The 27,940-nt window shown below is 37.8% G+C and overlaps 1 protein-coding gene across 2 annotated transcripts in view; it reads right to left on the reverse strand.

The window, feature by feature from the left end:
- Positions 1 to 6,484: 6,484 nt before the first annotated feature.
- The window catches only part of LOC110685571 (chaperone protein dnaJ 10-like), a 39,362-nt gene continuing 17,906 nt past the window's right edge, over positions 6,485 to 27,940 (reverse strand). The window contains exons 6-10 of one of the 2 annotated variants that reach the window (XM_021862126.1): positions 24,760 to 24,918; positions 14,750 to 14,928; positions 14,574 to 14,654; positions 14,317 to 14,468; positions 6,485 to 7,069 (exon numbers count right to left, since the gene is read on the reverse strand). In XM_021862126.1, the coding sequence (XP_021717818.1) occupies positions 6,811 to 7,069; positions 14,317 to 14,468; positions 14,574 to 14,654; positions 14,750 to 14,928; positions 24,760 to 24,918 (830 nt within the window). In that variant the 3' untranslated portion in view covers positions 6,485 to 6,810. Of the gene's footprint in view, positions 7,070 to 14,316; positions 14,472 to 14,573; positions 14,655 to 14,749; positions 14,929 to 24,759; positions 24,919 to 27,940 lie in introns of both variants that reach the window. The other variant, XM_021862125.1, reaches the window with a different exon arrangement.

A 27,940-nucleotide genomic window follows, 5' to 3' on the forward strand; every position in this document is an offset into this window, starting at 1 on the left:
TTCACAATTAACCCAATCATCTTCTAGTAAAGCATTTTGTGGAAATTTCATATTATAAAAAAAGTGTTAAATGAACCTTGTACTCGATTGCCCGACTCAACATTTCATAGGTGGAGTTCCACCTAGTTGGACAATCCGGTGCTATTTTTATGGTTTTTATCCGTTGTTGCAAAAACCTTTCCATTCTTGATATCTCATGTTAGAGCTATTAATAGACATAATAACATTCCTTATTTTGTGATAAAATGGACCAATTGCTTGTGTTCCATCCTTCACACACAAGTTAAGAACATGACAAATGCATCTAACATGAAGTGCATCTCCATCTAATATAACATCGGTCTATTGGTTTTTGACCAAATTCACACTATATGTCATAGAAGTTGCATTATCGAAAGTCATTGACATGATTTTATCCCTAAGACTATATGCATCAATGGCTTCCATTAAATGATGTGAAATGTTAAGACCGGTATGAGGGTATTCAAGCATTTTGAAATGAATGATGCGTTTTTGTAACATCCACTCATTATCTAACCAATGACAAGTAACACATAAATAGTGGAGTCCGTAACCACCATCCCATGCATCGGCGGTTAAAGAAACTCTACTAGGAAGATTAGCTAATTCATTTACTAATTTCAATTTGTACTCTAGATAACTCTTCATGGCAGCAGATCGAACGGTTTTTCGGGAGATTTTTTTGTGTTTTGGTTGTAGTGCTCGGTTAATATAGTTGTTGAAGGCATCATTTTCAGCGAAAATAAAAGGTTGTTCCGCATGTACAATCATTCTCCCAAGTTCATCCCTATCTCTCTCGTAATTGTAAATGAAGCCTTGTGGATGGAATTGAGAAATTTTGGGTTGGGTTGGATCAGTAGATGGTCCACCACATTTTTTTGTATGTCTATTAAGGTGTTCCGTCCCTCCCTTGGTATCGGCCGAGAAAATTTTACCACAAGTCCGACACTTGGCCTTTTGTCCATTTTTACTTAATTGATAATGTGACCAAACTACACTCTTTCTTTTGGTTTGAGCAAAATCCTCTTCGGTACACCACTCTAATATGTTAGGATTTTGGGTGTTGGGCATTTGGGTGGATGGTTCACTCGACCCGCAGGCTTGTGTTTGGCTACCTTGGGAAGGAGGAGGAAAAGGAAATTCATGTTGTTGAAATTGGCTTTGTTGAAATTGGGTCCAAGGAGCCATATCATCCATTTGTTCTTGCCCTCCCGTGTTTTGGGGATGAAAGAAAGGGGTGGAAGTGTTTGGAAAGGGCATGTTAGGGGAGGGAAAGGGCATGTTAGGGGGGGGGGCATAGGCATTGAAGTGTTTGGATTTGGTGATTCCCTACGTTTTGACTTGGCTTTTCTAGAGGAGGAGGAAGCGTTCGGGTTTGATGCCATGATTAATTAATAATAATAACAATAAAAGTAACAATAACAATAATAATAATAATACAAATAACAATAACAATAACAATAACAAAGTAACAATAACAATAATAATAACAATTCACAACAATAATAACAATAAGAATTAGTAAGTAGTTTTTATATAAATTAAATTTTTTAAAAATAATTATAATAATAGTAGATTACTTGGATCAATGAGATCCCAGGTAGGAGAGGTTAGAAGCGACGTTGTCCAGAGCCCAAGTCCCGCCTTAGACAGATTTCAACAATCCAAATAATCCACAATTAAAATAGAAAGTAGTTTTTATATAATTAAGTAGTTCCAACTTCCAAGAATACAATAATAATAATAATAATAATAATAATAATAATAATAACAATAATAATAATAATAATAACAAGATTAACAACTAACAATAACAAATTAAAATAAAGTTGAGTTAGATCTTACAATGACGCTTCAATGCTTTCCCAAATTTATAATTTCCCGAACTTATAATTTTCCGAATTTATAATTTCCCGAATGTAAATATAACAATATATTTTTTTTGGTAGTAGACTAATAAAGGTAATAATAGTAAAAATGTAAAATTTATAAGAGAGTAGGATTTTTATTTTTTTTCACAAAAGAGAGCAAGATTGTAGGATTTGTAGGAATTTGAGAATTGAGAATTTGGGACTTGAGAGTAAGAAAATTAGAGAATAAGAGAGAAGAGATGAGTTGATGAATTGTGAAAGTTTTGGAGGAAAATATGAGGTATTTATAGGGAATTTGGGTGGAAAAAGGGGTGGAAAACTAGCCGTTTATAGCTGTTGGAAAACGGCCATAAACGGCTAGTTTTCCAACGGTAATTTGGCACGGGCCGTGCCGGGCCAGGCTCGTGCCGTGCCCGGCCGTGCCACGTGCCGTGCCGCCGGGTCGTGCCAGCATGCCGGCCCACGTGCCGGCCACCGTGCCGCCCGGCGTGCCATGTGCCGTGCCCGTGCCAAATCCCACAAATATGTTCACGGCACGGCCCACAGGTGGGCCGCCGTGCCGGCGACCGTGCCGCCCGCGTGCCGGCACGGCCCGTGCCCATGTTTACTCCGTACTAAAGTTTTACAAGGATATTATTAACATAATTTTACATTTTTCACAACAAATTACACCAATGCAATTTCACAAAGTCTTATATGTGGCTGGCCACACGGTGTGGCCAACCACTATAGGGGTTACTTTGCTAGTGTAATAGGGGTTACTTGATCAGTGTTAAAGAGGTTACTTCATAATTGTTATAGAGTTTCTTGGTCAGTGTTATAGGGGTTACTTGATTGGTATTAGGATTAACTGATCAATGTTATAGGAGTTACTTTAAGTGGTCAAACGGTGTGGCCGGCCGCACACAAGACGAGCTGATGCAATTTAGTCATAGTATGAGCTATTGGAGAAAATATGAGGGAGGTTAGTTATGCATTTGCAAGTGCAACAAATATTAAAATATTAAAAAGCACATGGGGGTGAGAGAAAGGAGGAGAGAGAAGGTTAAGTGGGGCCACTTTTTAAATGTATCGTTGAAAGCTTAGATAGTATCATTGACTATGTAGTGATACTATTTTTACACGTAGTGAGTAATACTAAATGAATATATAGTAACAGTGACACTACATACATAAATAGTACGGAGTAACACTGAAATGTTCAATGACACCATTTAATCAAAATTTTTGTATGTGGCTGGCCACACGGTGTAGCCAGCCACAATTTTTATTATTATTTTTTTAAAAAAAATACCACAACTCTTCTCTCTCCTCTTTTCTTATCTTCTTCTCCAAGTCAAACCACACATCACAAACAATTATATCTCTACTCTACCCATTTTCTTTCTCCTCTTTTCTTAGCTTCATCTACAAACCAAACCACACATCACCAACAACCATATCTCTACTCCACCCATATTCTCTCTCCTCTTGGCCAAATTGCTGCAATTAAAGCCCAAAATTGTAGGGTGTTACTGATTTGGTCAGGGGTTACTGGTTTGGTCAGGGGTATTTGTAGGGTGTTACTGGTTTGGTCAGGGGTTACATGTAAGGTGTTACTGGTTTGGTCAGGAGTTACTTGTAAGGTGTTACTGGTTTTGGTCAGGGGTTACTTGTAGGGTGTTATCGGTTTTGATCAAGGGTTACTTGTAGGGTGTTACTAGTTTAGTTAGGGGTTACTTGTAAGGTGTTATTAGTTTTTCTCAAGGGTTACTTGTAGGGTGTTACTGGTTTGGTATGAGGCTTACAAGCAACTCTTGAATTAGTGACAAGTAACCCTTGAATAAGTAATTCATACAAGTAACCTTTGAAGTAACTCATATAAGTAACTCATATAAGTAACTCATACAAGTAACCCTTGAATAAATAACTCATACAAGTAACCCCTAAAAAAAATAATACAGGTAACCCCTGAAAAAAATACAAGTAAGTAACTCTTGAAAAAAAAAATACAAGTAACCCCTGAATAAGCAATCCATGCAAGTAACCCCTGAAAAAAAAAATACATGTAACCTTTGAATAAATAATCCATACAAGTAACCCCTAAAAAAAATACAAGTAACCCCTGAATAATACAAGTAACCTCTGAATAAATAATCCATACAAGTAACCTTTGAATAAAAAATACAAGTAACCCCTGAATAATACAAGTAACCTCTGAATAAATAATCTATACAAGTAACCTCTGAAAAAAAAAAGTAACCCCTGAAAAAATAAATACAAGTAACCTCTGGAAAAAAAAAAACAAGTAACCCTGACAAAATCAATAACCCCATTATACGAGTAAACAATAACCCCGTTATACGTGCGTAATCCGTTATTTTTACTGACTTGGCAGCAGGCCACACGGTGTGACCTGCACCAAAAAAAGCTCTGTCTAGTGATACAATTGATCACCCGATAAGCATAAAATATTTAACATTGATAATAAATCACTAATGGTTCTACTTATTGAGACTAGATGTAAGCCCATATTTTAGTTATCGCAATCTATGGATTATTATGTATTTTTTGAAAAACTAAAATCACATTAGTTATTTAACTAAAAAAATCATTTTCTTACAAAAATTTGATTAATTTTAATTTACAATCTCATTCACGTATTGTATAATTAATTTAAAGTTGTAAATTAATACTTTAATTTAGATTTATGGATAAGATATCTAATATCATAATTTTTTTAAAAAAAAATAATTTAACTTATTTAAACTGCCAGTTGTGAATTTGACTTGTATAGAGATTAAATATTTTAATCCTAAATAAAATTGTGATTTTTTTATTTAAAAGATTTCATATACTTCTTAATTTCTTATGGATATAATCCATAGATAGAATTCCTAATAACATAAGATAATTTTTTTATTTCAAAAAGAAAAAATTTCACCTTGATTAGACACCCGGAGACAAAGTTATGAATTCCTGAAGTTTCAAGATAATATCTCTCAACCCGAATTTTAGTGTCGATATTGGGGAAGCGTTTGCTATGAGATCTAGCCTTAAAATAGCTATGGAAGCGGGCTTCAAGAAGTTTATCCTCGAAACTGATAACTTAAAGCTTTTCCACCATATGAAGAAGGGCTATATTTCTCCCTGTGCTTTTGGTCACTTGGTACGGGATATCCTATTGCTTGCTCGTAGCTGCCAAAGTTGTGATTTTTCTTTTGTTAGAAGATCGGGTAACACAGTTGTACATAGCTTAGCAAATTTAAGTTTTAATTTCAGTAATTTTCGTGCTTGGCTTGAAGAGTACCCTCATAAAATTCAGGGGGTTTATGTAATGATTATGAAACTTTGATGATTTAATAATATGCTATGCTGCGGTTTTGTCAAAAAAAAGATAATATCTCTCAACCCGAACATCGGGGAGCCATTCAAGCAAGCACCTGCTTAGTACTTCTTTGTTTTTATTATTATTACATGTATTTTAACTTTGAAATTCAAACCTTGTCCATTCATTTTACTTACATAATGATTGAATTTTTAATTCAAAATTGAAATGCAAATCCTTTTTACAGTGGCTAAAAATTTCTTTTTATATTAGCTAAAAATTGATAAATTTTCCATGTGGCGCTTTAAATTGTTGGAAAAATTCCCTAAGTGAAGCCAAAATGGCCAAACATTGGCATTTTAGGCCAAATTTACTATTCCAAAGTCTAAGAAACAACCCTCATATTACCCAATTGCAAACCTAGTTTGTAAAAAATTATTACAATATAAATACAAAATAATTTTAATAATAACACACCATCAATTTTAACATCCAATGTTTTTGATGAATTCAATTAAGCCCAATGTACCATTGAGAAAGCTTACGGAGCCTAATTGATCATTGAGAAAGCCTTAAGGCTTACTACTCTCTTCATTTTCTTTTGTTCCTCCAATATTTCCATTGAATAGAAATATAAGGGCTTACTACTTCCTCCTATATTTCCATTGAATAGAAATATAAGGGCTTACTACTTCCTTTTATTTCTTTTATTCCTCCTATATTTCCATTGAATAAAAATATAGGAGGGAGTCAGTGACGGATCTAGAAATTCTAAGCAGGAGTAGCATTTAGCCATTGAACAATAAGAGAAAAAAAGGGTAGAAATGAGTATTATACTGCATGTACACCTGTAAAAGTCCTTGAATGACTTTGAATCCGATCTACCTGTAGAAGGGCAAATGCTGACGGGAGGGAGCCAGGAGGAAGCTAATGAAGTAATGATGATTGGCGAACATGGAAATGACCTTTTTTAGTTGTTAATCTACTACATTATATTGATTATCAAGCATAACATTTTGCGTGAGTTGATCTATTGTTATCACACGATCCAAAACATGATTCACTACACAAAAGTAGATCGGGCATGGTGTTCATCCAGGTTTACCTTTCAGTATGTTTCGGGTGCTAATGCATCCCGGACTTGTGAACTTGAAACCTTGCACCCCAGCTGAATATAGTGTGAATAAAAATCATCAGAATTTTTGAAGTCAAATGGGTTTGAAACATTAGTCCGGGACTCCAGGTCCAGTTAGCACATAAAATTTCTTATTACACTGAGGTGATATTAAATATTGAAAGCATAATACATACCATAAAAAAATAAAATAATAATAAAAATAAAAATTCAAAGTATAATCTGACAAATCAACACAGTATTTACACCCATACAAAAACCAATGAAAACAAGAACCCATTATTACTCATGCTGTAGAGACATTTCTCTGAAGCCATACTAAGACTATTTCAACAAAAGCAGGCATCGATATAAGACTGGAACGGAAAGATTTAGTATGGCTCCAAGAAAATGCCTATACAGCAAGAGTTGTATAGACATTTTCACATTCAGCAACCAATGACAACAAAGTTACTAGCTCATTTTCACATTGCTTCTCAAAAGGACCCATAAGAAATAAGATAAATGAAAACAAAAACCCATCTCTTAGATGACCTAATAATGATACAGTAAGTATAATCAAACATGTATTCAACATGGAAACCGAAAGCCAAACACGGGGGAGATACCAAACTACCATTACTACTCTTTGCCCGTTGAATGACTTCTTTGAACACCAGGAGGGGCTGTTGGCATTGGGTAGCTAATATGGCATTGTGAAGCATCAGCAAACTGGGGGGCAACCACATATGGAATCTGCAATGAGTATAGATAGTAAATTTCCAATGAATGCTATGCCCGAGCACTGACCAGGAAAATGTTTCTTTGAGAACATTTCATAGGACAAAAAAATTGAGTAAAAGACAGAAATATGGGCAGGCCAAGGTGTGTGCAAGGAACTTTAAGAAGTATGAATCAAATCAATCACCTAAACTTTTAGGGAGAGGAAATAAAACGGGACAAGCCCAAGCTTAGGATAACTAGGGTTGGCCCTTAACTCAATTCAAGCTAGAAAATTTTAATATCAATTTCCATGTTTCAGAGGAAACTCGCAAGTCATTTAGCTCAGTTTATTTAAGTTGCACATTCGAGCAACATTCTCGAGCTGAACTATGCTCTGTTTTGCCCGGCTTTTTAGATTTCAAGCTGAGCTCAAACAAGCACCTATCCAATAAGTTTCCAACATTTGACGTCGTTCTGAAACAATGGTATTCTCAGAAATTTAGTCTTTCTAGCCAGAGTCTACTAATATTAATACCACAAAACCAACCTGAAGCAACATTAATCTGACATGTATTACTATACAAGTGACGAGTTTGTGTCCAAGCATAAGATTTAGCAAATTCACCATAATTTTGGATGTTTTTAGCCTAAAGTAAAGCTGTCATACGACACCCTACCTCACACAGTCACTCCTTTCTTTTAGTTTCTTTTCAAGTTCAACGTCTTTCTCCTCTCCTTTGATTTCTTTCTTCTCCTTATTCTTCTGCTGTTCACTCCTCTCCCTCTCCACTTTGATTTCTTCTACTGCTTCATCATCATATTGCCATCATCTTCTCGTAAGCAAGCGACTGTGTGTTTTGGGTTGTTTTTGTAAGATGTTGAACTTGAGATTTATTGCTTGAATTGGACAAGTTATATTGGCCTCATAAAAACTAAAATCATAGTTGACAAAACTTGATTTTTAATGCCCCAGATACTGTATGCATTAACATGATTCACAATATTAGAGGCTTTAAGTACACATTTTATGAGAATAAAGATAATCACAAGATTGTTACTTCGAATACTTATGTTGTAAACCAGATTGTGTTTTTTTTTTTGAAGACAACCAGATTGTGTCAGGAAATATAAAGCTGATTTTTTATGCCTTGATAATAGTTTAATCATGATTTTTGCAAGGTTTAGTGCTGTTAATGACATAGTATTTATTATTGTTATTACCAAAGCATTAAGTAAATAAATCCAAAGCTAAATTCCTAAAATATGGGGGCTGACCGCATGAACTAAAGTCTATCTCCTATGGTCATCCACAAAGATCCTCTTCCTCCATTCACTTCCATTCGGTCCCACTTTCTTCATGACATTTTAAACTCCTTCCATTTAAGTCATCATTTGCATTTTGGCCTCCCTGGGCCTCTTTGGAGATCTTCATCATCCCAATCCTCCACCTTCCTTGCCACTTTCTCCTTTATTGTGTCCTTTAATTTCCACAACTTCAATTTTCCTTCAAATAGCTACACTCATAATTATACCCCTCACGGTGTTCCCATATGATTTACATCATAATCAGATTATAACTTCCCACATCCATTGTTACTCCGACACTTTGCTCACTTGGATGTTGTGTCACTAGGATGTTGTGTGTCGACACGACACAATAATTGACAAAAGCTTATGTCAGTATGTTGAATAACAAGTGTCGATACTTGATATGTAGTTCACTGCCGACTCAATAATTTTCTTTGTAATGTCAGATCTTTGTTTAGATCAGTACTTATATCTAAAAAACACGTGAATTGCAAGACATCTGCCGACAATTACAAACGACAAACTAATTTATATCTTTTGTAGCTTGAGAGGTGCGATTCCATTGGTGAATTTTCCAGCATACGGTCCCGGTCACAAACATGGTGTTTAGATCAGTACTTATATCTTTTGTAGCTTGAGAGGTGCGATTCCATTGGTGAATTTTCCAGCATACGGCCCCGGTCACAAACATGGTGTTAGAATCCAACCTCCTTTCTATTTTATAAATGTTGGAAATGGTAATGCAATCGGATGAATTGCAAGGCCATGACGATCTGCACTTGTGGGAGATTAAACGATGTTCCGAGTACACTCGCGCCCGGTGGCGGGACCTCATATTGACGAGCCCAGCTGGGCGGCTCTAGCCTAGTTGCTTGCACGGGTAGAGAATCGAGATTGCCCGACTGGGCGTGACACCTCCTTTCTATTTTATAAATGCTGGAAATGGTAATGCAATCGGATGAATTGCAAGGCCATGACGATCCGCACTTGTAGGAGATTAAACGATGTTCCGAGTACACTCGCGCCCAGTCGAAGGAATTTGGCTGTAAAGGGTTTTCGCGCCCGGTGGCGGGACCTCATATTGACGAGCCCAGCTGGGCGGCTCTAGCCTAGTTGCTTCCACGGGTAGAGAATCGAGATTGCCCGACTGGGCGTGACACCTAGTCTGGGAGAGTCTCTCGTGCCTGGACGAGCGGCTGGTTGCTGACCGGGCCCGCCTATTTCTTGAGTCAATTTGTTTATTTGTCGCATATTTTTAAGATACATATAAGTACTAGTATTGCCTTCTTCTTTATGATTATTCATACGAAACCTAAACACAACCCTACCCTTTGAGATCCGAACAATTCTTAAGCAATTCCAACCTTAGAATTCAGGTAAACAGATTGCGAAGGTCATTATGTAAAACTTGGGGGGCGTGCCTCACCGGGAAACTTGTATCGGTGGTAGCGTATTTTGCTTCTTAGGCAATGGATAATTGGATACCAAACCACGACACAACCGAAGGAGGACATGTCTTTGGTTCGAGTGTGACGATTGAATTTGTTCAAGGGAAGTTCTTGATTTGTCTATAATAATTTTTGGAATCAACAGTTATTTTTTTTTTCCCCCAACAATATAGAAACAAAATAGTATCAATTTTATATACTATTGATTGCCATGAACTAGGATCATTTTCGTATCAATATGAGATTTTGTCTGGCACAAAAGAATGGAGCAGAGGTAAGTTCTTGATGGTCTAAGGGAATGTGATTAAAATCCCATGTGGTGTTTTATTCCAGTGACAAAGTCTCGGATAATGAGTCTATGCTATTGAGGTAACCCTCTAAATAATATGATTATTAGATGTCTTGCTAGACATGTTACTTGATATTAAGTTTAATGCTCTTAACAAGTTGAAACTTTCCTTTATAGAAAGTGATGCATTTAAAAAAACATAGGAAATATTTTTTAGTTTATTTTTAATATTTTTAATAAATACTAAGCGTTACTCACTTTCCATTTTCATTCGTTTTCTAAAATTCTACTCACTTTTACTTTGCTCCTATCAAGACGACCTTTTATTCATTTTTTTTATCACCGAAAAAATCACTAGTGGGACTAATCCCTTACTCTATATCTCTCTCCACTGTAAAGCAAAAGTAACCACATGTATATTCCCCATTTTCACTTTTCCTCGGTGTGTTGCTATATTAATCAAGTAGAAATCAAGAAAACGAAGGGAGTATTAGCTTGAAAGAAATTAAAATAAATAAAAACAAAAACACAAATTAAGTCAAATGAGAAAAGTACTTATAAAGTTCAATGAGAAATGTCAAAGGTTGACAACAGATTTAACTAAATGTAAAAGAAAAGGAAAAATCCATAAGTAAAGGGAATCACTTGTTTTTTCCCCACCTACCCTAAACCTTTCTTTTCTTTATTTTTTTCCAAAAAAAGATAATTGAAGCCTTGAAGATGTCAAAGAAAGAGTGATTGCTCTCCAACATTGATGAACACAAGCGAACATGAGGAATGTACCTATGATCTTGCATGTGTTTTTAAGCCCTATAACTATATCAAAATGCTTAAATTGCAAATCTAGGGTTTTCAATAATAGTTCGTCATCTCTCACAATCCGGGTTGCCAACTACTATGAATTGAGAATGGACGAAACAGGTACGTGGCTTGAGGCATAGTCCCGCATTCTCGGTTAATCTAGAACTCCAAAATAGTGCACACTATCGAGGAATCAAACTAATAAGTCATACTATGAAACTTTGGGAGTGAATGATAGAACAAAGGTTAAGGATGTGAACATCTCATTAATTTAATTTGGATTTATGCGATTGACCGTGGAGGCAATCCATCTTATGAGACAACTAATGGAGATCTATCGAGAAAAGAAGAAGGATTTACACATGATTTTAATTGATTTGAAGGCCTACGATAAGGTACAAGGGAGATTCTTTGTTGGGTTTTAACAAGAAAAGACATTTCGCGGTTATATGTTAACATCATTAAGGATATGTATAAGGGAGCTAGCACAAGTGTGCAAATCACTATAAAGAAAACCGAAGAGTTCCCTATTACAATTGGAGTTCATTGTTTTACACTTATCCCTTTTCTTTTTGCTATAGTCAAGAATGAATTAACAAGTTCAATTCGAAATGATATACCATGGTGCATGACTGCATGATGTTTGCTAACAATATTATGTTTATTGATAAGACAAAAGAAGGTGTGGAAAGTAAGTTGTAATCGTGTGGATGAACTTCAGAATCCCATGATTTGAAGGTGAGTAGAAATAAGACGGAATATTTGGAATGTAAGTTTAGCAGTGTGAGAAACAAGGAGACATGTGATCAACTTGGATTAGAAGGTTGTCCAAGGCTATGAGGTCTTAGGGATCTATTATTCAAAAGGATAGAGAATTGGATGAAGGTGTATCTTTTAGGAACAAGAATAGTAATTTATGTCAATAATTTTTGACATGCCTCTTAAGGTTTATAATCTAGGATTATTTGAGGTACTATTTATGTTTATACTCTAGGAGTCTAGGATTATTAGAGCATTAAATTATGTTCTTTATTCATACATTAACATTTAATTTTTTTTTATTTGCCTAATTGTTAAAGATTTAGCAAAATTCATGAGCATATTTGTATGATCAATCATGTCTCTTAATTTTAATCTCATGATTAGCCTTGTTTGATATTTCAGATTATTGATTTGTTCATGTCTCAAGTGCAAAGGTTTGGTACATGTGTAAAGGCTAAAAAGGGTATTATAGTATTGTTTGAACACTATGTGATAAACAAGATAAACAAAAACTGTACTTATGTCCAATTGTCAAAAATAAAGACTAAGATACTAACCACTAAAAGAGAAAGAGATTGGTAACCAATATTTATGAGAAGGTTCTTATAAAGTGTTGCACAAAGGAGGAATAGTTTTAGTATTACTTTCTTGCATCTTTTCACCCTTTAATTTGCACAAAGAGAAATCATACTTAATAATCGATTTTCCTAAGGCTAGCTAATGTTCATGAGTCAAGTTAATCAGGATTGGTTAAAAGGTATATTGGACTAGAGGTGGTCAAGGACACAGCGGCACTAGTTGCATTTGGCTTGGTAAAATCATGTGTAAGAATATTAACTCATATCTTTCTTTAGTCAAGCATACTAGTTAGACTTTTGCCTCACCATGTCTTAACCTATGATGGTTTTGTGTCAATCCGTGCTTTTACTTAAAAACACATGGGAGATTAGATTTTCAGTAATTAATTAGGACTTTAGGAGTTCAAATTGATTTAGTCATATGCAATAATAATAAAACAATAAAAGAATTGCAAAATTACTATTAAAGAGTTTTAGGATTTAATAAGGGGTAAGGGTACCTATTTTGGTCATAATGTTTCCACAATATATTTTCAACGTCAGTTATTATGAGTTTTTGGTTACTATATACTTCATCCGCTCCCTACTCGCAACATACCTTTTGGCATGCATTTTAAGAAAGGGGCTTGAGAGTGCAAACGAGCAAATTAATCGAAATTATTTAAACACAATTACTAGAAAAATTATTAGTTATTGGTGTTATAATTAAGAAATTTTTTTCAGAAACAACCTTTTAAAGGCCTATTTTGTCACAAACTACCTTAAATATTTTTTTTGCACTTGACCTAGATATAATTTTTTTGTCAAAAAAGTCCATATCCTACTTTTCGACGTTAACCACCTATTTTTTTGGTGTTGACCTCAACGTGCAGGGCACATGACTTCTTATTTTACTAATTACACGTGCCTTGCATGATAAGGTTAATTGAACAAATTTTTTTCGTGTTGATAAAGAAAACTTATACTACCTCCGTTTCATAAAATCTACAACAATATCCCAAAACGGAAACTACACATTGTGTGCAACAACAAAAAAAAAACTTTACTAATATAGTAAATTTTTTAGTGTAAATCTACTGTTATACCCTTACTATATTTACTTAACTTCAATAAACAACATATTAACTTTTTACCCAAATTAATTTATCCATACTTAAAACTCTAACCTACATCCTCTCTCTCCCCCTCACAACCACATCCACCACCAAAATCACCAAATTTTCTCTCTCCTCCCTCTCAACCACCACCAACAGCAACCTTATTCTCTCTTCTCTCATAACCACCGCACCACCAACACCACTCATATCAAGTCGGCGACCATTTTCCCTCGCAAGTTCGCCGCTACTGCCCCTCTTTTCCCCTTTTCAAATTTGCCGCCCCACTTCGCCCCTTTTCAAAGTCGCCGCCCCTCTTTTCCCCTTTTCAAAGTTGCCGCCCCTCTTAGCCCCTTTTCAAAGTCGCCGCCCCTCTTTTCCCCTTTTCAAAGTTCACCCCTTTTCAAAATCGAAATTAGATAGTGGTAAGTTGTGGTTTGAGATCTAAATTAGTGGTGGTTTGTTGGGGTTTCGGTTTGTCGAAGGTGGTAGGGTGGTTGTTTCAGTTCGTTGGGTGGGTTTGTTGGTGGTCAGCTGTCGGGTTGGTTGGGTGGGTTCTGGTCGGGTTGGTTGGTTGGGTGAGTTCGTTTGGGGGTAGTGAGAGTTGATGGGTGGCTGGTCAAGTTGGTTGTGGGGGTTTTGGGTGGTGGTTCAAGGTGATTGGTGGTAGTGGTGGGGTTTCTTGGGTGGTGGTTGTGGGGTTTTACATCTTAGTGGTGATGGGAGGGTGGGTTACAAGGTGGGTAGTGGTGGTATTTATTTTCTATCTCCTCTAATAATCACATGTCCTTTTTTACTAATCTTTGCTTAAGAAATTGTCTTGGGGAATGTGAAAGAGAGTTTGTTGCAGATTTTATGAAACGGAGGTAGTATTTAGAGTCTGACTCTTAAAACTCGTCATTCAGGCAACGTGAGTAACTAGGCAATGTGTAAGATCAGAAACCAAGGATATTTTATCTTGTTAAGTGTAGCCCAATATCATAATGAGCAAAGATAGTACCTGTGTTGCAATTCCATTATAAGATTGGTCTTCCATTCCCCGGCTCTTGGGGATGTCTTTGAAGCTAATGGATCATAGCTTGACTCACTTCCATTTAATTTATAAAGTTCAGCCCCAATTGCAGTATCAGCCTCATTGGTTTCAGATTTCACCTGCTGTAAGTATAAAGATGAAGCAAAGAAATTCAGCAATGTTAGATGATACAGCAGACAAAAAAAAAAAAAAAAAAAAAAAAAAAACCAGAAAACTAAGATTACCTGAAATATTTTTCCTAGTGTTTTTAGCCCTTTTGCTCGTGCACGAAGCTCCTCTTTTTTGGCATTGTTGTCTTGAAGTACCTGGATAAGCAAAAGACATATTTGTCAGAAATAATAGTCAACTTGACCCACATACTACCAAAGTATTTAATACATAATTGGATAGGTATATCAACCATCTGACAAACACGAGAAAGAGTCCCTTCGATGTCAACAACATTGAGCTTCCACAAAGAATCTATCATCACTTTCTTGTGAGATTCCATATAGCTTTCAAGCTCTTCCTCAGTGTAGTTACCATCTGCATTGAGATGTCGTTTCATGTCTTCTTGTAGCTGAAATAAAGCGACAGCACCTAAGATGACCAACCAAAAAAGGGAGGAGATTAATGGACACAAATAACCAAGAGGAGTCTCAGAAGTGAGCTACTAATTAAAGATGATGTCATAAGGAACAGTTATCGAATAATTTCAATTTTGCTCCAAATCATCCAAGAAATCTCCAGACAACTCTTTTTCTACACTCGATTTTGAAGGAATTGAAATTATTTAAACTGATGAAAAGGAAATTTTACAGGCATAAATTTATATTTGCTGACCAAATTTGATTTTTACAAATTAAAATTAATTAAGCCAACTTTTTCTATGATTTGTCAAGTAACACTGATTTGTATTCATCAAAACTTAAATTTTTACTGATTAAATCAAACTTTTTGAATGAGATAATTTTTTTAATGGAAAGGAACTTTCAGATTAGCTGTTTTTGCTGAATTAATTATTGATTTAAAATGAAGAAAACAGGGCCTCAGAAGGCAAACAACAAGAAGTATTTAACACCGGTTAAGAGTTCAAGTCTCGTACTGAAGTATGCTCTTCTCAATCCAAATTATATTGGACCACTTTGCAAAACTTAGCCCAGCCTTATTTTCTTTTTATTCCCTTTTTCCCATGGCCAAGGCATTCATTAACCATCTTTCTAACAAGGGAATCTCATTGATTCTATATATTTAAAAATTGGATCAATGAGTTGAGCATTTTTCCCCCTTCTTTTTACGACAAGATAAAAATACTATTATAGATACAAAACAGATAAATAGAGGAAAAGGCAGTTGATTCGGCAAAAAAATTGCCTATCTGGGTCTTGGCAGGCCGCTCGTGGGCCTCGAATTTGAGAGTGTATTTGCAAAATGGACCCAGAGTAGTGAGCCCGGGGCGGAGCCTTTGATGCCCATTTTAGATGCCTAATGATGTATAATTTGAGAGTATTTAGCGGAGAGAGAGTGGCGGATGGTCCTTTACCTTGGCCCCTAAGAAGAGTATATATGGTAGCATATGAGTATGCAATAATGGGCCCTTATTAGTAGAAACAAGAAACATGCTCTTTCTCCTTCTCTCTCTAGCTTTTTTTCTCAACTTGGGTGATCATCAGAGATTTTCCTTCTCGCTTTGGTGAGGGAACTGTGAGAGTCTCCTTGTGTGGGGATTAAGTTCGTTCTCATCAAATTGTTTTTATTTTCTTTTCTTTTTCTTGCAGGTATTGAAGCTAGCTCTAGTTTGTCTCTTGTGATCTTGCCTTTCTCATGGCCTCTATGGAAATAATTGATACCACCATGGAGAACCTTACAGTCGCTTCACTAGATGGTATGCCTGAAGACAACCCTATGGTGGTGGATACTAACACAACTGAAACCAGCCCTCCTTCTACGCCTTCCCCTCTATTGTTCCAAAACCGATTATGTCTTTTAGAGAAGCCGTCAAAGGTTCTTCACAGTGGTTCTCTGCGGCACGTGAAATAGTAGTTTCTTCTCTTTAGTGGGACGACGAGCCCATTTCCCTTCCTAACTCCAGCAACGCCGTCTCCTTCCCTAAGGAAACACTCACTAAGCTTTTAAGCCCATGGAAGCTAACGCTAATGGGCAAATGCCTAGGCATCTTGGTAAGGCCATCCTTTATCACCCAAAGGATAAGGGCAAAAAGGTACCTTGGAAGTCATTGACCTCGGAAGAGATGTTTATCTATTTAGGTTTTCAATCAACGATGACTATGACAGAGCCCTTCTTAAGGGGGGGGGGGATGCTTTGTTCTAGACCACTATCTTATGCTGACGAATTGGAAGCCGAACTTCAGACCGTCAATGAATCCTTTTGATAGAATGACGGTTTGGATAAGGTTTCCAGAGTTGTTGGTTGAATACTATGATTAAATTGCCTTCTTTGAAATTGCCAAAATACCCGAAAACCCTATCAGAGTTGCTTAATGCTACCGATCATCTAACTCGAGCTTAGTATGCCAGGGTTTGTATTGACATTGACCTCAAGGCACTATTAATCACCTCAGTCTGGGCTAGGTTAGCAACGGGTGGAAACAAATTGAATACGAAACATACATTCACTTTGTTGAACTGCGGAATTATTGGTCCTCAAAAGGAATATTGCAATGAGATAAAAAAAAGGTAAACAATCTCTAACCCACACTCCTATTCGGCCAACCCTTCTACCTCTACGCCCAATACCAACCTTCCCCACTTGGAAAGCTCTTTATCTTTTGAAAACCAAGGTTAACAAATGGGCTCCACCTCTTTACCCAAATTGTTAGATAAAAATATTCCTTAACCCCCCAAAACATATGGTCCATGGACCATTATCTCTAATAAAAGATTTCCCCAAAGAAAAATAACACTAAAAGTCATCAAATTCCAAAACCAAATTTAAATAATTAAATTAATCAAAAAAGACACTTTAAACCAAAAGCCTACAATAAAAAAGTTGTTTCCTAAGAAAACTCCTTCCAAGTTCTGACTTTTAATGGAGCTCCTTAAAAGATAACTCTATTCTCCAAGAATGTGAAGAGCCTTGCGTGCAATCTTCATTTATTGAAGCCACCACCCCACATAATTCTCGCCACTTGGCAGTGGAGGTGGAAGCACCAATCATTGCCATGGAAACCCACCCGAATTCTTCATCTTCCAGCTTTAAAACCTACAAAACTTCCCTCTTCTACTTCCACTGAAATTGATTCATCTCCAAACAAATTACACACAGATAAACAAACCTAAACCCAGAGAAAAAACCATGGAAATTTTTTTACCCAAAACACCGCCGAATTCTCGCCGTTAAACTCGAATCCAGAACTGACCCCCGCTTCAACCAGAGCACCAGCTCCGGTGACTCAATCCTTAGGAAACCGCCACCAAATGCCACCCTATCTTCACCCACGTTCAATAGCAACACCCTCTCAACCACCCCTACCTCCCTCATGAAAAATCTCAACGGCCCTCTTCCTGTCACTGCCACACCCCCCGAGCCGTCGGGATAGGAACCTCATTCAATCCGTAAACAATTACCCTCTTATCCTACCACCATTCCTCACAAATTTACCCACTCTCCCTCTATCATTAGATCCCATAGAGAAAAACGTCGAGTTATTGGAAAGCCTTAAGACTATGTTCCTGACTCAAAAGGGTAAAATTTAAGGGTAAAATTACCCTACTAGAATGGGTATGACCATATTGGTGGCGAACGTTCGAATGAAATACTTGCACAAAAATTTGGGAATGCGAATAACCCCATTGCCGAAGCCCAACTTTGAATGGAGTACTTACCAAAAAATGTGGGAATGAGTATAACCCCATTACCAAAGTAAGCTTCAAATGGAATAACTATCTAAAGATCTAGAAATGAGTATAAATAAAGTACTTACCCAAAAATTTGGGAATGAATATAACCCCATTACAGATTCCCACCTTCGAATGTAATACTTACCTAAAAATTTGGAATGAGTATAACCCCATTATCGAAGCCCGATTCGAATGGAATACTTACCTAAAATCTTAGGAAAGAGTATAATCCCATCTCGAAGATGTACTTACCCATCAAATATTTCGCACAGCTAAAATTTGTTTTCTCAAAATTTGAAATTCTTATAAAATATTAAAGTGCTGAAATTCGATTTTGAAAGAAAATTAAAATAAAACCTAATTCATATTTCAAATAGAATTAATTTGCGAGCTTACACCCATTTAAAATAGGCATATACCTCATGCTCGAGTTTTATTGCTTAAGGATTCTTGTATCTATGCATGTGCTTTTCTTTGAGCAAATTGATCTTTTCTTTTGTTTTTGGGCAATGTGAATTTTTTGAGGACAAGCATTTGACTAGCTTGGGGGGATTTGATACGTGGTTTATTTGATTACTTATTGTGTTGATTTAAACCCTATTTTGCAATCTTTTCCTCTCTGTCTAACCCGTTTTGTATATAAATGTTGTGCCTCAGCTTTTCCCCCTCTTTGTATGTGTTTGTCCATGATTTCCAGGTGTTATGACTCACTTTGACAAGCAATCAAAACTCAGAATGGAGTTCAAGGCGGTAGAGCAGGCGTGCACCTCTCGAGGAGCGGGCGCTCCATCGAAATTACAACTTTCTGCCCAAGTCCAAACCTGTGAGGAGCGGGCGTGCACCCTAGCTGGAGCGGGCGCTCCTAGCTGCTTTAATACATTCTGCCTTAAAGTGAAGCAGGGAGGAGCGGACGTGCACCCTCCTTGGAACGAGCGTTCCTCCCCAAGAATCTTGAATCTGCCATATGTTGAACAGGGGAGCGGGCGCTCCTCCTCAATTATTTGAATTTTGACTTCTTCCGAGGCAAGTAGGAGCGGGCGCGTAGCTGTTCGGAGCGGACGCTCTTAGCGCAGGCGCGCCTCATCTAGCTGGAAATCCGTTTTATTTTGACGGATTAACCTGTGTAATTTGGGGAGTATAAATACTTCCCCTTTAGTTCATTTGGAGACAAACAACAGTAGCATAGTTTTTAGCATCTCCTCTTAGTTTGAAACAATCTATTTTGATAATTTGGTTTAATTTTCCTCAAAAGAATCATTGTAATAGTGAGTTTCAAGGATTATTCTCAAAATTTGACACATTGTACTCAACATTTGAAGCTTCAATTAGTAATTTCTTCCACCTTCATCTATTTAACTTCTGATTTCATTTTGTACTTGCATGTCACTTGAATCTTTTTAGATCTTGATAATTTATTGTTGGATGATATTTTATTTATTAGTTAATCACTTTTCCCCGATTATTGAAATAGTTAGAACCCTAACCCTTGTTTACATGTTATTTAAGATGAGTTGTGAGTAGTCTTCCTTGCTAGGGGCTGGGTGAAGCTAACCTATTGGTTAGTTATGTAAATTTGGGAAAAGTAATGATATTTAAATTGCTTAGTCGGTGGTTGCTTAGTCGTTGGTTAGCCTACAACAGCATGTCACGTGCTGACTCTTTCCCTAAGTCCTTTGCATGCGTCCTACTAGAATTACCGTTGCAACTCTAGTCAAGGATCTCCAAAGTACCTTAGCTATGCTAAGTACGATGCTCAAAGTTAAGTGAGTGAAACTAAAAAATGGCTAAGTAAGCAAGCAAAAGTGAACAAGAGAGAATTCTTTAAGAATGCTTTGTATTGCTTGAGAGAACTCTACAAATGTGTGGATGGATGTACAAATGAGGGGAAGCAACCTATTTATAGTGCTCCCTAAGTCCTTTGCATGCGTCCTACTAGAATTACCCCTGCAACTCTAGTCAAGGATCTCCAAAGTACCTTAGCTATGCTAAGTACGATGCTCAAAGTTAAGTGAGTGAAACTAAAAAATGGCTAAGTAAGCAAGCAAAAGTGAACAAGAGAGAATTCTTTAAGAATGCTTTGTATTGCTTGAGAGAACTCTACAAATGTGTGGATGGATGTACAAATGAGGGGAAGCAGCCTATTTATAGTGCTCCCTAAGGCCTAGATGCTTCTTATCTAGAAAGTTCTAACCTCCTCAATTGGAGGGTTCTAGAACAAGGTCATTCTAGAGAATTCTACACTAATCCAATCTATATCTCTCTTGTACATAGTCCTAGAATAATCTAGACTACTCTAGTGTACAAAGAATATACAAGATTGCCCTAGAAGATTCTAGAAGCTTTCGGAAGGCTCACGAGCCTTGTAGTGCAATCTGGAACGTTGTGGGGGCCCATCTCCAATATCCGTCTCGACCATTATCTTCATTGGGCCTAAAAACGGTGGACCCCCAAGTTTCAGCCTATTTGGGCTTCATTTGGGCTCCCAAATGGCCCATATTATGTTACTATCATTTGGGTGTTCACTAGGACAACAACACTACATCAAAATGAAGCTCTTTAGGGGAGTGATGCTTCCTAGCACCCATGGGCAACTCCCTTGGCCCGATGTGTTGCCTAGTGCCAAAGTAAAATTGTTTGCTGGGTGGGTGTGGGACTTGAGTCGTGACATGCTCCCCCACCCAAGTCTTGACGACCTCGTCAAAAGCGTTCCTCGAACTCGGTGATCTTCCCATAGGTTTTCCTCTTTCTCCCATGATGCTTCGCTGTCTCGAAGACCCTTCTAACGAACAAGATACCCATTGTAGCTCGGTACGTCCCGTCTTCTTATGATCAAAAGATGTCACAACTGTCGCGGGCGCCCGTTGTGACTCGCCCCTCGAAAGGATCCTCCTCGTCGCCATGGTAGGGCATAAGTAAGCTTACATGGAACACCGGGTGTATTTTTAGCTTGGATGGCAACTCAAGCTTGTACCTCACCTTCCCGACCTTCCTTACGACCGGGAATGGTCCCTCGTACTTCTGCACAAGGCGGCTTTTGTGCACCTTGCGGAAGACCTTGTATTGAAGGGATAGCTATTTTACCATAACCAAGTCACCAACTCTGTGCTTGTCGGCCCATTTCTTCATTTTCTTTTCTACATTGTCCAAGTAGGCCCTTAAGAAGTTGAGATATCAAGCTGTTCATGCCACCTTCTAGCAAATTATATGCAGCGGGGCTACTTCCCGTGTAGCGTGATGCAACTCCTTGTGGAGTCGAGGGTTAGCCCCATGACTAAATCGAATGGACTTGTCGGTTGCCTCAGAACGCTGCAAATTGAAAGAGAATTGGCCAATGTCCATCAACTTAGCCCAATCTTGTTGGAAAGTGCCTATAGATAGAGCTCTAGCAAGGCATTCACCCTCTCCGTTTGCCCATCAGGTGAAAGCTTGTAGAGAAGTGTAGTCCAGACCCAAGGAGTTTGAATAGCTCCGTCCAAAACTTGGTCGTGAACCTTGGATCTCGATCACTAATAATGCTTTTTGGCAAGCCCCAATATTTCATGATATGCTTAAAAAAGAGCTTGGCGACTTGCTCAGCAGTACAATTCTTTGGTGCTGGTATGAAAGTCCCATCTTTTGAGAAGCGGTCCATTGCCACCATGATAGAACCGCACCCTTCAGACTTGGGCAGAGCTGAGATAAAGTCCGTGGAGACGCTCTCCAAGGATAGGCAAGGGTTACTTGCCGACACGCGTTGCTCGATCTTATCTTGCTAACATAAGATAAGTCAGTACATAAGCCTCCACATCATCACGCATATGTGGCCAATAATAAGTGTCTTCTAAGAGCACCAATGTGCGTTGAGCGTCATGTCACGACTCATGTCCCACACCCTTGATAGCGTCAATGCGGTCGTATGGGCAGTAGGTAGCAACTTGGGCCAAGGGAGATGCCCATGGGTGCTGGTAAGCACCTTCCCCCTAAAGAGCTTTATTTAGCACCCTTGCTGAAATACTAGTGAACACCGTATTGACAGTAACACAATAATAAGTCATTTGGGAGACCAAATGAAACCCAAATGAGCCCAAACTTGGTGGTTCACTGTTTTTGGACCCAAGGAACACGATGGTGCAGCCAGATTTTCAAGGAGAAGTTCGGAACATTCTAGAATGCGCTAGGAGTCTCGGGATGCGTCCGGAAGCTTCTAGAAGTTTCTAGGTTGCTCTTGTACATACTTGTAAACTTTAGAGTAGTGTAGAACACTCCGGAATTATGTACATATGAGTAGGAACTCAGATTGTATAGAAGGCTCTAGAAAAGCAAGCTTCTAGGACCCTTCAATTGAGGAGGTTAAAAGGATCTAGAGTAGAACATTCTAGTTACTTGGGAGGCCTATAAATAGGACCTTCCTCTCATTTTGCAATATATCCAAGCATTTTGTAAACACTCACTCTCAAGCAATACAAAGTTCTTTAACTTACTCTCTTGTGTTCTTACTACTTCTCACTTACTTAGCTTTCGTTGCCATACTTGCTAGAAGCAGTACTTAGGGTTAGCCTTGACTAGCAGCCTTTGGGAAGGAAGTTAGTGGGCGCACGTGTACACTACACAGGAAGTAGCCCCGCTGCATATGCTTGCTAGAGGGTGGCATGAACAGCTTGATAACTCAACTTCTCAAGGGCCTACTTGGACAATGCAGAAAAGAAGATGAAGAAATGGGACGACAAGCACATAAGGCCCCTAGAGTTCCAAGTTGGTGACTTGGTTATGGTAAAATTACTAACCCACCAATACAAGGTCTTCCGCAAGGTGCACAAAGGCCTTGTGCAGATGTACGAGGGATCATTCCCAGTCGTAAGGAAGGTCGGCAAGGTGAGATACAAGCTTGAGTTACCGCCCAAACTAAAAATACACCCGGTGTTCCATGTAAGCTTACCTAAGCCCTACCATGGCGACGAGGAGGATCCTAAGGGGCGAGTCACAACGGGCGCCCACGGCAGTTGTGACATCTTTTGATCAGGATGTCGAGGTGATTGAGGCAAAAAAGGCCATAAGAAGACGGGACGTACCAAGCTACAATGAGTATCTTGTCCGTTGGAAGGGTCTTCCGGATAGCGAAGCATCATGGGAGAAAGAGGAAAACCTATGGCAGTTCAAGGGCAAGATCACCGACTTCGAGGGACGGTCTTAACAAGGTCGTTAAGACTTGGATGGGAGAGCATGTCACGACTCAAGTCCCACACCCACCCAGCAAACAATGTTACTTAGGCACTAGGCAACACATCGGGCCAAGGGAGTTGCCCATGGGTGCTAGGAAGCATCACTCCCCTAAAGAGATTTATTTTGATATGGTGTTGTTTTCCTAGTGAACACCTAAATGACAGTAACACAATATGGGCCATTTAGGAGCCCAAATGAAGCCCAATCAGGCAGAAACTTGGGGGTCCACCGTTTTTAGGCCCAATGAAGATAATGGCCGAGACGGATATTGGAGATGGGCCCCCATAACGTTCCAGATTGCACTACAAGGTTCGTAAGTCTTCCGAAAGCTTCAAAAATCTTCTAGGACAATCTTGTATATTCTTTGTACACTAGAGTAGTCTAGATTATTCTAAGACCATGTACATAGAGAGATGTAGATTGGATTAGTGTAGAACTCTCTAGAATAACCTTGTTCTAGGACCCTCCAATTGAGGAGGTTAGAAATTTCTTAATAAGAAGCATCTAGGCTTTAGGGAGCACTATAAATAGGCAGTTTCCCCTCATTTGTACATCCATCCAAACATTTGTAAAGTTCTCTCAAGCAATACAAAGCATTCTTAAAGCATTCTCTCTTGTTCACTCTTGCTTGCTTACTTAGCCATTTTCTAGTATCACTCACTTAACTTTGAGCATCGTACTTAGCATAGCTAAGGTACTTTGGGGATCCTTAACTAGAGTTGCAGGGGTAATTCTAGTAGGACGCGTGCAAAGGACTTAGGGAAAGAGTCAGCACGTGACATGCTGTTGTAGGCTAACCACTGACTAAGCAACCACCTTCTTTCTCTCGCTCTCTGTTCTTTTGTTTTGTTAGATTTTTTCTGCATTTAAGTTATTTTATTTACATCTTTTTATTCATTGGTGTGATTATGTGGGTTTTATTTTTTCCCTATTTCCATTCCTATTGTAGGTTTCTGCTTTTTTTTCTTCTTATTTTCTTTTTTTTTTATCTAGATGTAATTTTAATCTTAATGTTGTTATGTTTTGAGTTTTGTGATTATTAAAAAAAAAAAACTTTTTATAGATTTATATTTTGTTGATTTTTTTGGCATATTTATCCATGTCGTACCCGTTTTTTGGAATTTTGGATTTTGCCACATTTCGTTCCTGTACCCGTTTTTAAACCCGTATCTGTTTTTATGCTACATAGCTAAGTACGATTGTAAGATCCTACAAACTTTCGGTGACGTGTTTTTGGATCATAAAATCCAAATCAGATTTCAATAACAATGAGGCCAGGGATAATTTTATTTATAACAGCTGCATATTCCACAAACATGTACGGTGTTTAAACATAATATAGCAAGTAGAAACAAGGCCATTTTTTACTTACCTGTTGCCGCTGTTACTTGAGATTTTATAACATGACCTTTGTTCCTGAACCATTCAGCAACAAAAGGTACACCAAGGTATATTGCCTTTTTTCCAAGCTCTTTAGCTGCCTGTCTTGAGTATATATAACCAATTGTGTTTAACATATCAACACCATATGCTGCAGAAAAAAGTCAAAGTTTGAATTAGAAAGATTTTAAAAAAAAAATAATAATTACAATTCAATATTTTATATAGTGGTTAGTTAAGAGAAGTAAATGTTAAGACTTTAGTTGCACAAAACTTCACATGTATCACGAATCTGTTATAATTATTTTGACTAAATTTGTCTGGTTTTTAGTTATTGGAAGTGACGTCCAATGGGAGCTACACTTTAAAGAAATATATTTCAAAACCGAATTTCATTTTGTACTGAATTGGACTAGACTTGGATTCAAACTTGACACAGAATTTACACCCCTATCAGTTTAGAAAGTTGGTAACATTATGGAAAGGCACACTGTGTATACATTTTTTTAAGGTGTAGACAACTAAAAAATACAGAATCATTGAAAAATAAAATTCAATTGATTTGGTATGAATCTGAAATTAACAAAAAAAATGACTACACACCTTTCAACCCTAGCCTAAATAGGCTTCAAATAAACTCAAAGCATGTAACAACCTCTATTAGGCCCACAAACCTCCAAACTCCATCAAATGGCCAAAGCCCGCCAAAAACCCTAAATCAAAGCCCTAGATGTAGAGAACTGCTTGTTACGACTTAAGTCCCACACCCTTCATAATGTCTAGTAGGCAACAATCTTGCCAAGAGAGATGCCCATGGGGTCAATAAGCACCTTCTCCCTATAGAACTTTATTTTTAAGGGTGTAAATGAACCAAGCCGATCAATAAACTATACATGTTCGGGCTTGGTTAAAGCTCGTTCATGTACGTTTATTTAATAAATGAGCCGAGCTTGAACAAATTTTAAAGCTAGTTTAATAAATGAGCTTGAACACGAACATAGATATGCTCGTTCATATAAGTTCATGAGCAACTCGTTTATTTATATTCATAAACTACTCGTTTATTTATGTTCATGAATTATTTATTTATTTATTTACAATTGTTAATTTAGTTATTAAATTTATAAGGAAAATTTGCAAATTACCACCCACAAAATATACCTATTTTGATATAACCACCCAAAAAAAAAATATTGCAAAATACCACCCACTAATTTAAAAAAAAACGCTCAGATTCCAACCCATTTAGAATTTCCGGTGGAATTTCCGTCTGTGGGCCCCACTTTTTTTATTTTTTTCCTTTTTTTTCTTCTATTTTACGGATTTCTCACTCTCTCTCCCCGATTTTTCACTCTTCTTCTTCCTACCTTCTTTCTTTCTTCTTCCCAACCACCACCACCACCATTGCTCCACCTTTTCTAGCAAATCACCTATCTCCTTTTCCAGCAAAACCGAAAACCACCCCTCCCCTTCCCCCCCAACCCCCTGAAAAACCATCCATTCCGTTCGCCCCGCCACTGCCTCCTTCGTTCCAAATCGCCACCACCGCACCAAATCGCCACCACCGTTCCACCTACAGCCTGCAATTGAGCCACCAAGCACCACAAAATCGCCACCAAATCCGTGCAAAACTGCCCATGTTAACCCACACACACCAAATCGCACCAAATTGCCACCAATCGCACCAAATCGCCACCACCGCACCAAATCGCCACCATTGTTCCAACTTTGGCCCGCAATTGAGCCACAAATCGCCACCACTTCCCAATTCAATAATACAGGTACCCTAATTGTTGAAATAACACAACTAATTCCCCAATTTTCCCCAATTCAAGGGCAACAAGAACCCTAATTAACTAATCCCCCATTTTTTCCCCAATTACAGTTCTTGTGGATGCTTCTGCAATTAGGGGAAGCGTTTTTTGTGAAATTTTGGGAAAATTTGAAGAAGAAGATGGTGTTTTACTATGGATAAGTGTTTAATGGGAAAAAACCGGGGAAGCAATGAGTTAAAAACCAAAAAAATAGCTGTTATTAGCCGTTGAGTGGGGTCCACAAACCGAAATTCCACCGGAAATTCTAAATGGGTGGCAATCTGAGCGTTTTTTTAAATTAGTGGGTGGTATTTTACAATATATTTTTTTTTGGTGGTTATATCAAAATAGGTATACTTTGTGGGTGGTAATTTGCAAATTTTCCAATTTATAATTAAGATTTAATTATTATGCTAATTTTGAAAATTTCAAATATCAAAAGTACAAAGCTCATTTATTGGAGAAGCTCGATTATTATTAAGTTAGTTCATGAAAGGCTCGTTAAATAAACGAGTTGTTCACGAACCGTTCGTGAACATATAGTGTACTAAATGAGCCGAGCAGAAATTTGAGCTCGCTTGAAAGCTCGGGATAGGCTCAGCAAAAGGTGCAGACGCTTGCTGAGCCATCGCCGTCGCCGAGTTCTTGCTCGAGTTCAAGGATTCGAAGAAGGATGGTGAAGGTGGTGGACACAAGGGAAAAGGCGGGGGAGCAAAAACCCACTGATCGAAGCAGTAGCAGCAACAATCAGTTCGAGAAGAAGGACAAGGATAAGGGCAAGGGCCAATCATTCGCTTCTTCGTCGAAAAAGAGCAAGCATCATGCTTACGGCATAAAAGCAGAGGGCCGCATTAGGCTAGGGAATGCCCACGTAGACAAAGGCACAAAGTGTGAGCGAAAAATTAGGGTAGTATGGGTATTTCAAGTAATAAAGACAGAGAAAAATGGGGGTGTTTTGGTAATTTCATACTATTCTAAAATGGAAAGATACTAAATGAGAACAACATTTTGGATCACCCGAAATAAAAAGTGAGCACTTACGGATGGAGTAGTAAGAGAGGAAAAAAAAAAGAGAAAAACTAAGAGACTAGGTAATTAAAGCGCACATAGTTTTAAAACTCTCAATGACATTTATATACTAGATACCAACCCATGAAACATTGAAGACTAATTTCAAAAGATGGGGAAAAAAATTGTGTGAGAAACAATTTGATCATAGGGGGCATGTTGGATGGAGTACTAAGAGAGAGGAAAAATATATATATATTAAAGAGAGAGAAAAACTAAGAGACTAGGTAATTAAAGCGCACATAGTTTTAAAACTCTTAATGACATTTATATACTAGATACCAACCCATG

The sequence above is a fragment of the Chenopodium quinoa genome, unplaced genomic scaffold (assembly GCF_001683475.1).
Source record: "Chenopodium quinoa cultivar QQ74 unplaced genomic scaffold, ASM168347v1, whole genome shotgun sequence".
NCBI lineage: Eukaryota > Viridiplantae > Streptophyta > Magnoliopsida > Caryophyllales > Amaranthaceae > Chenopodium > Chenopodium quinoa.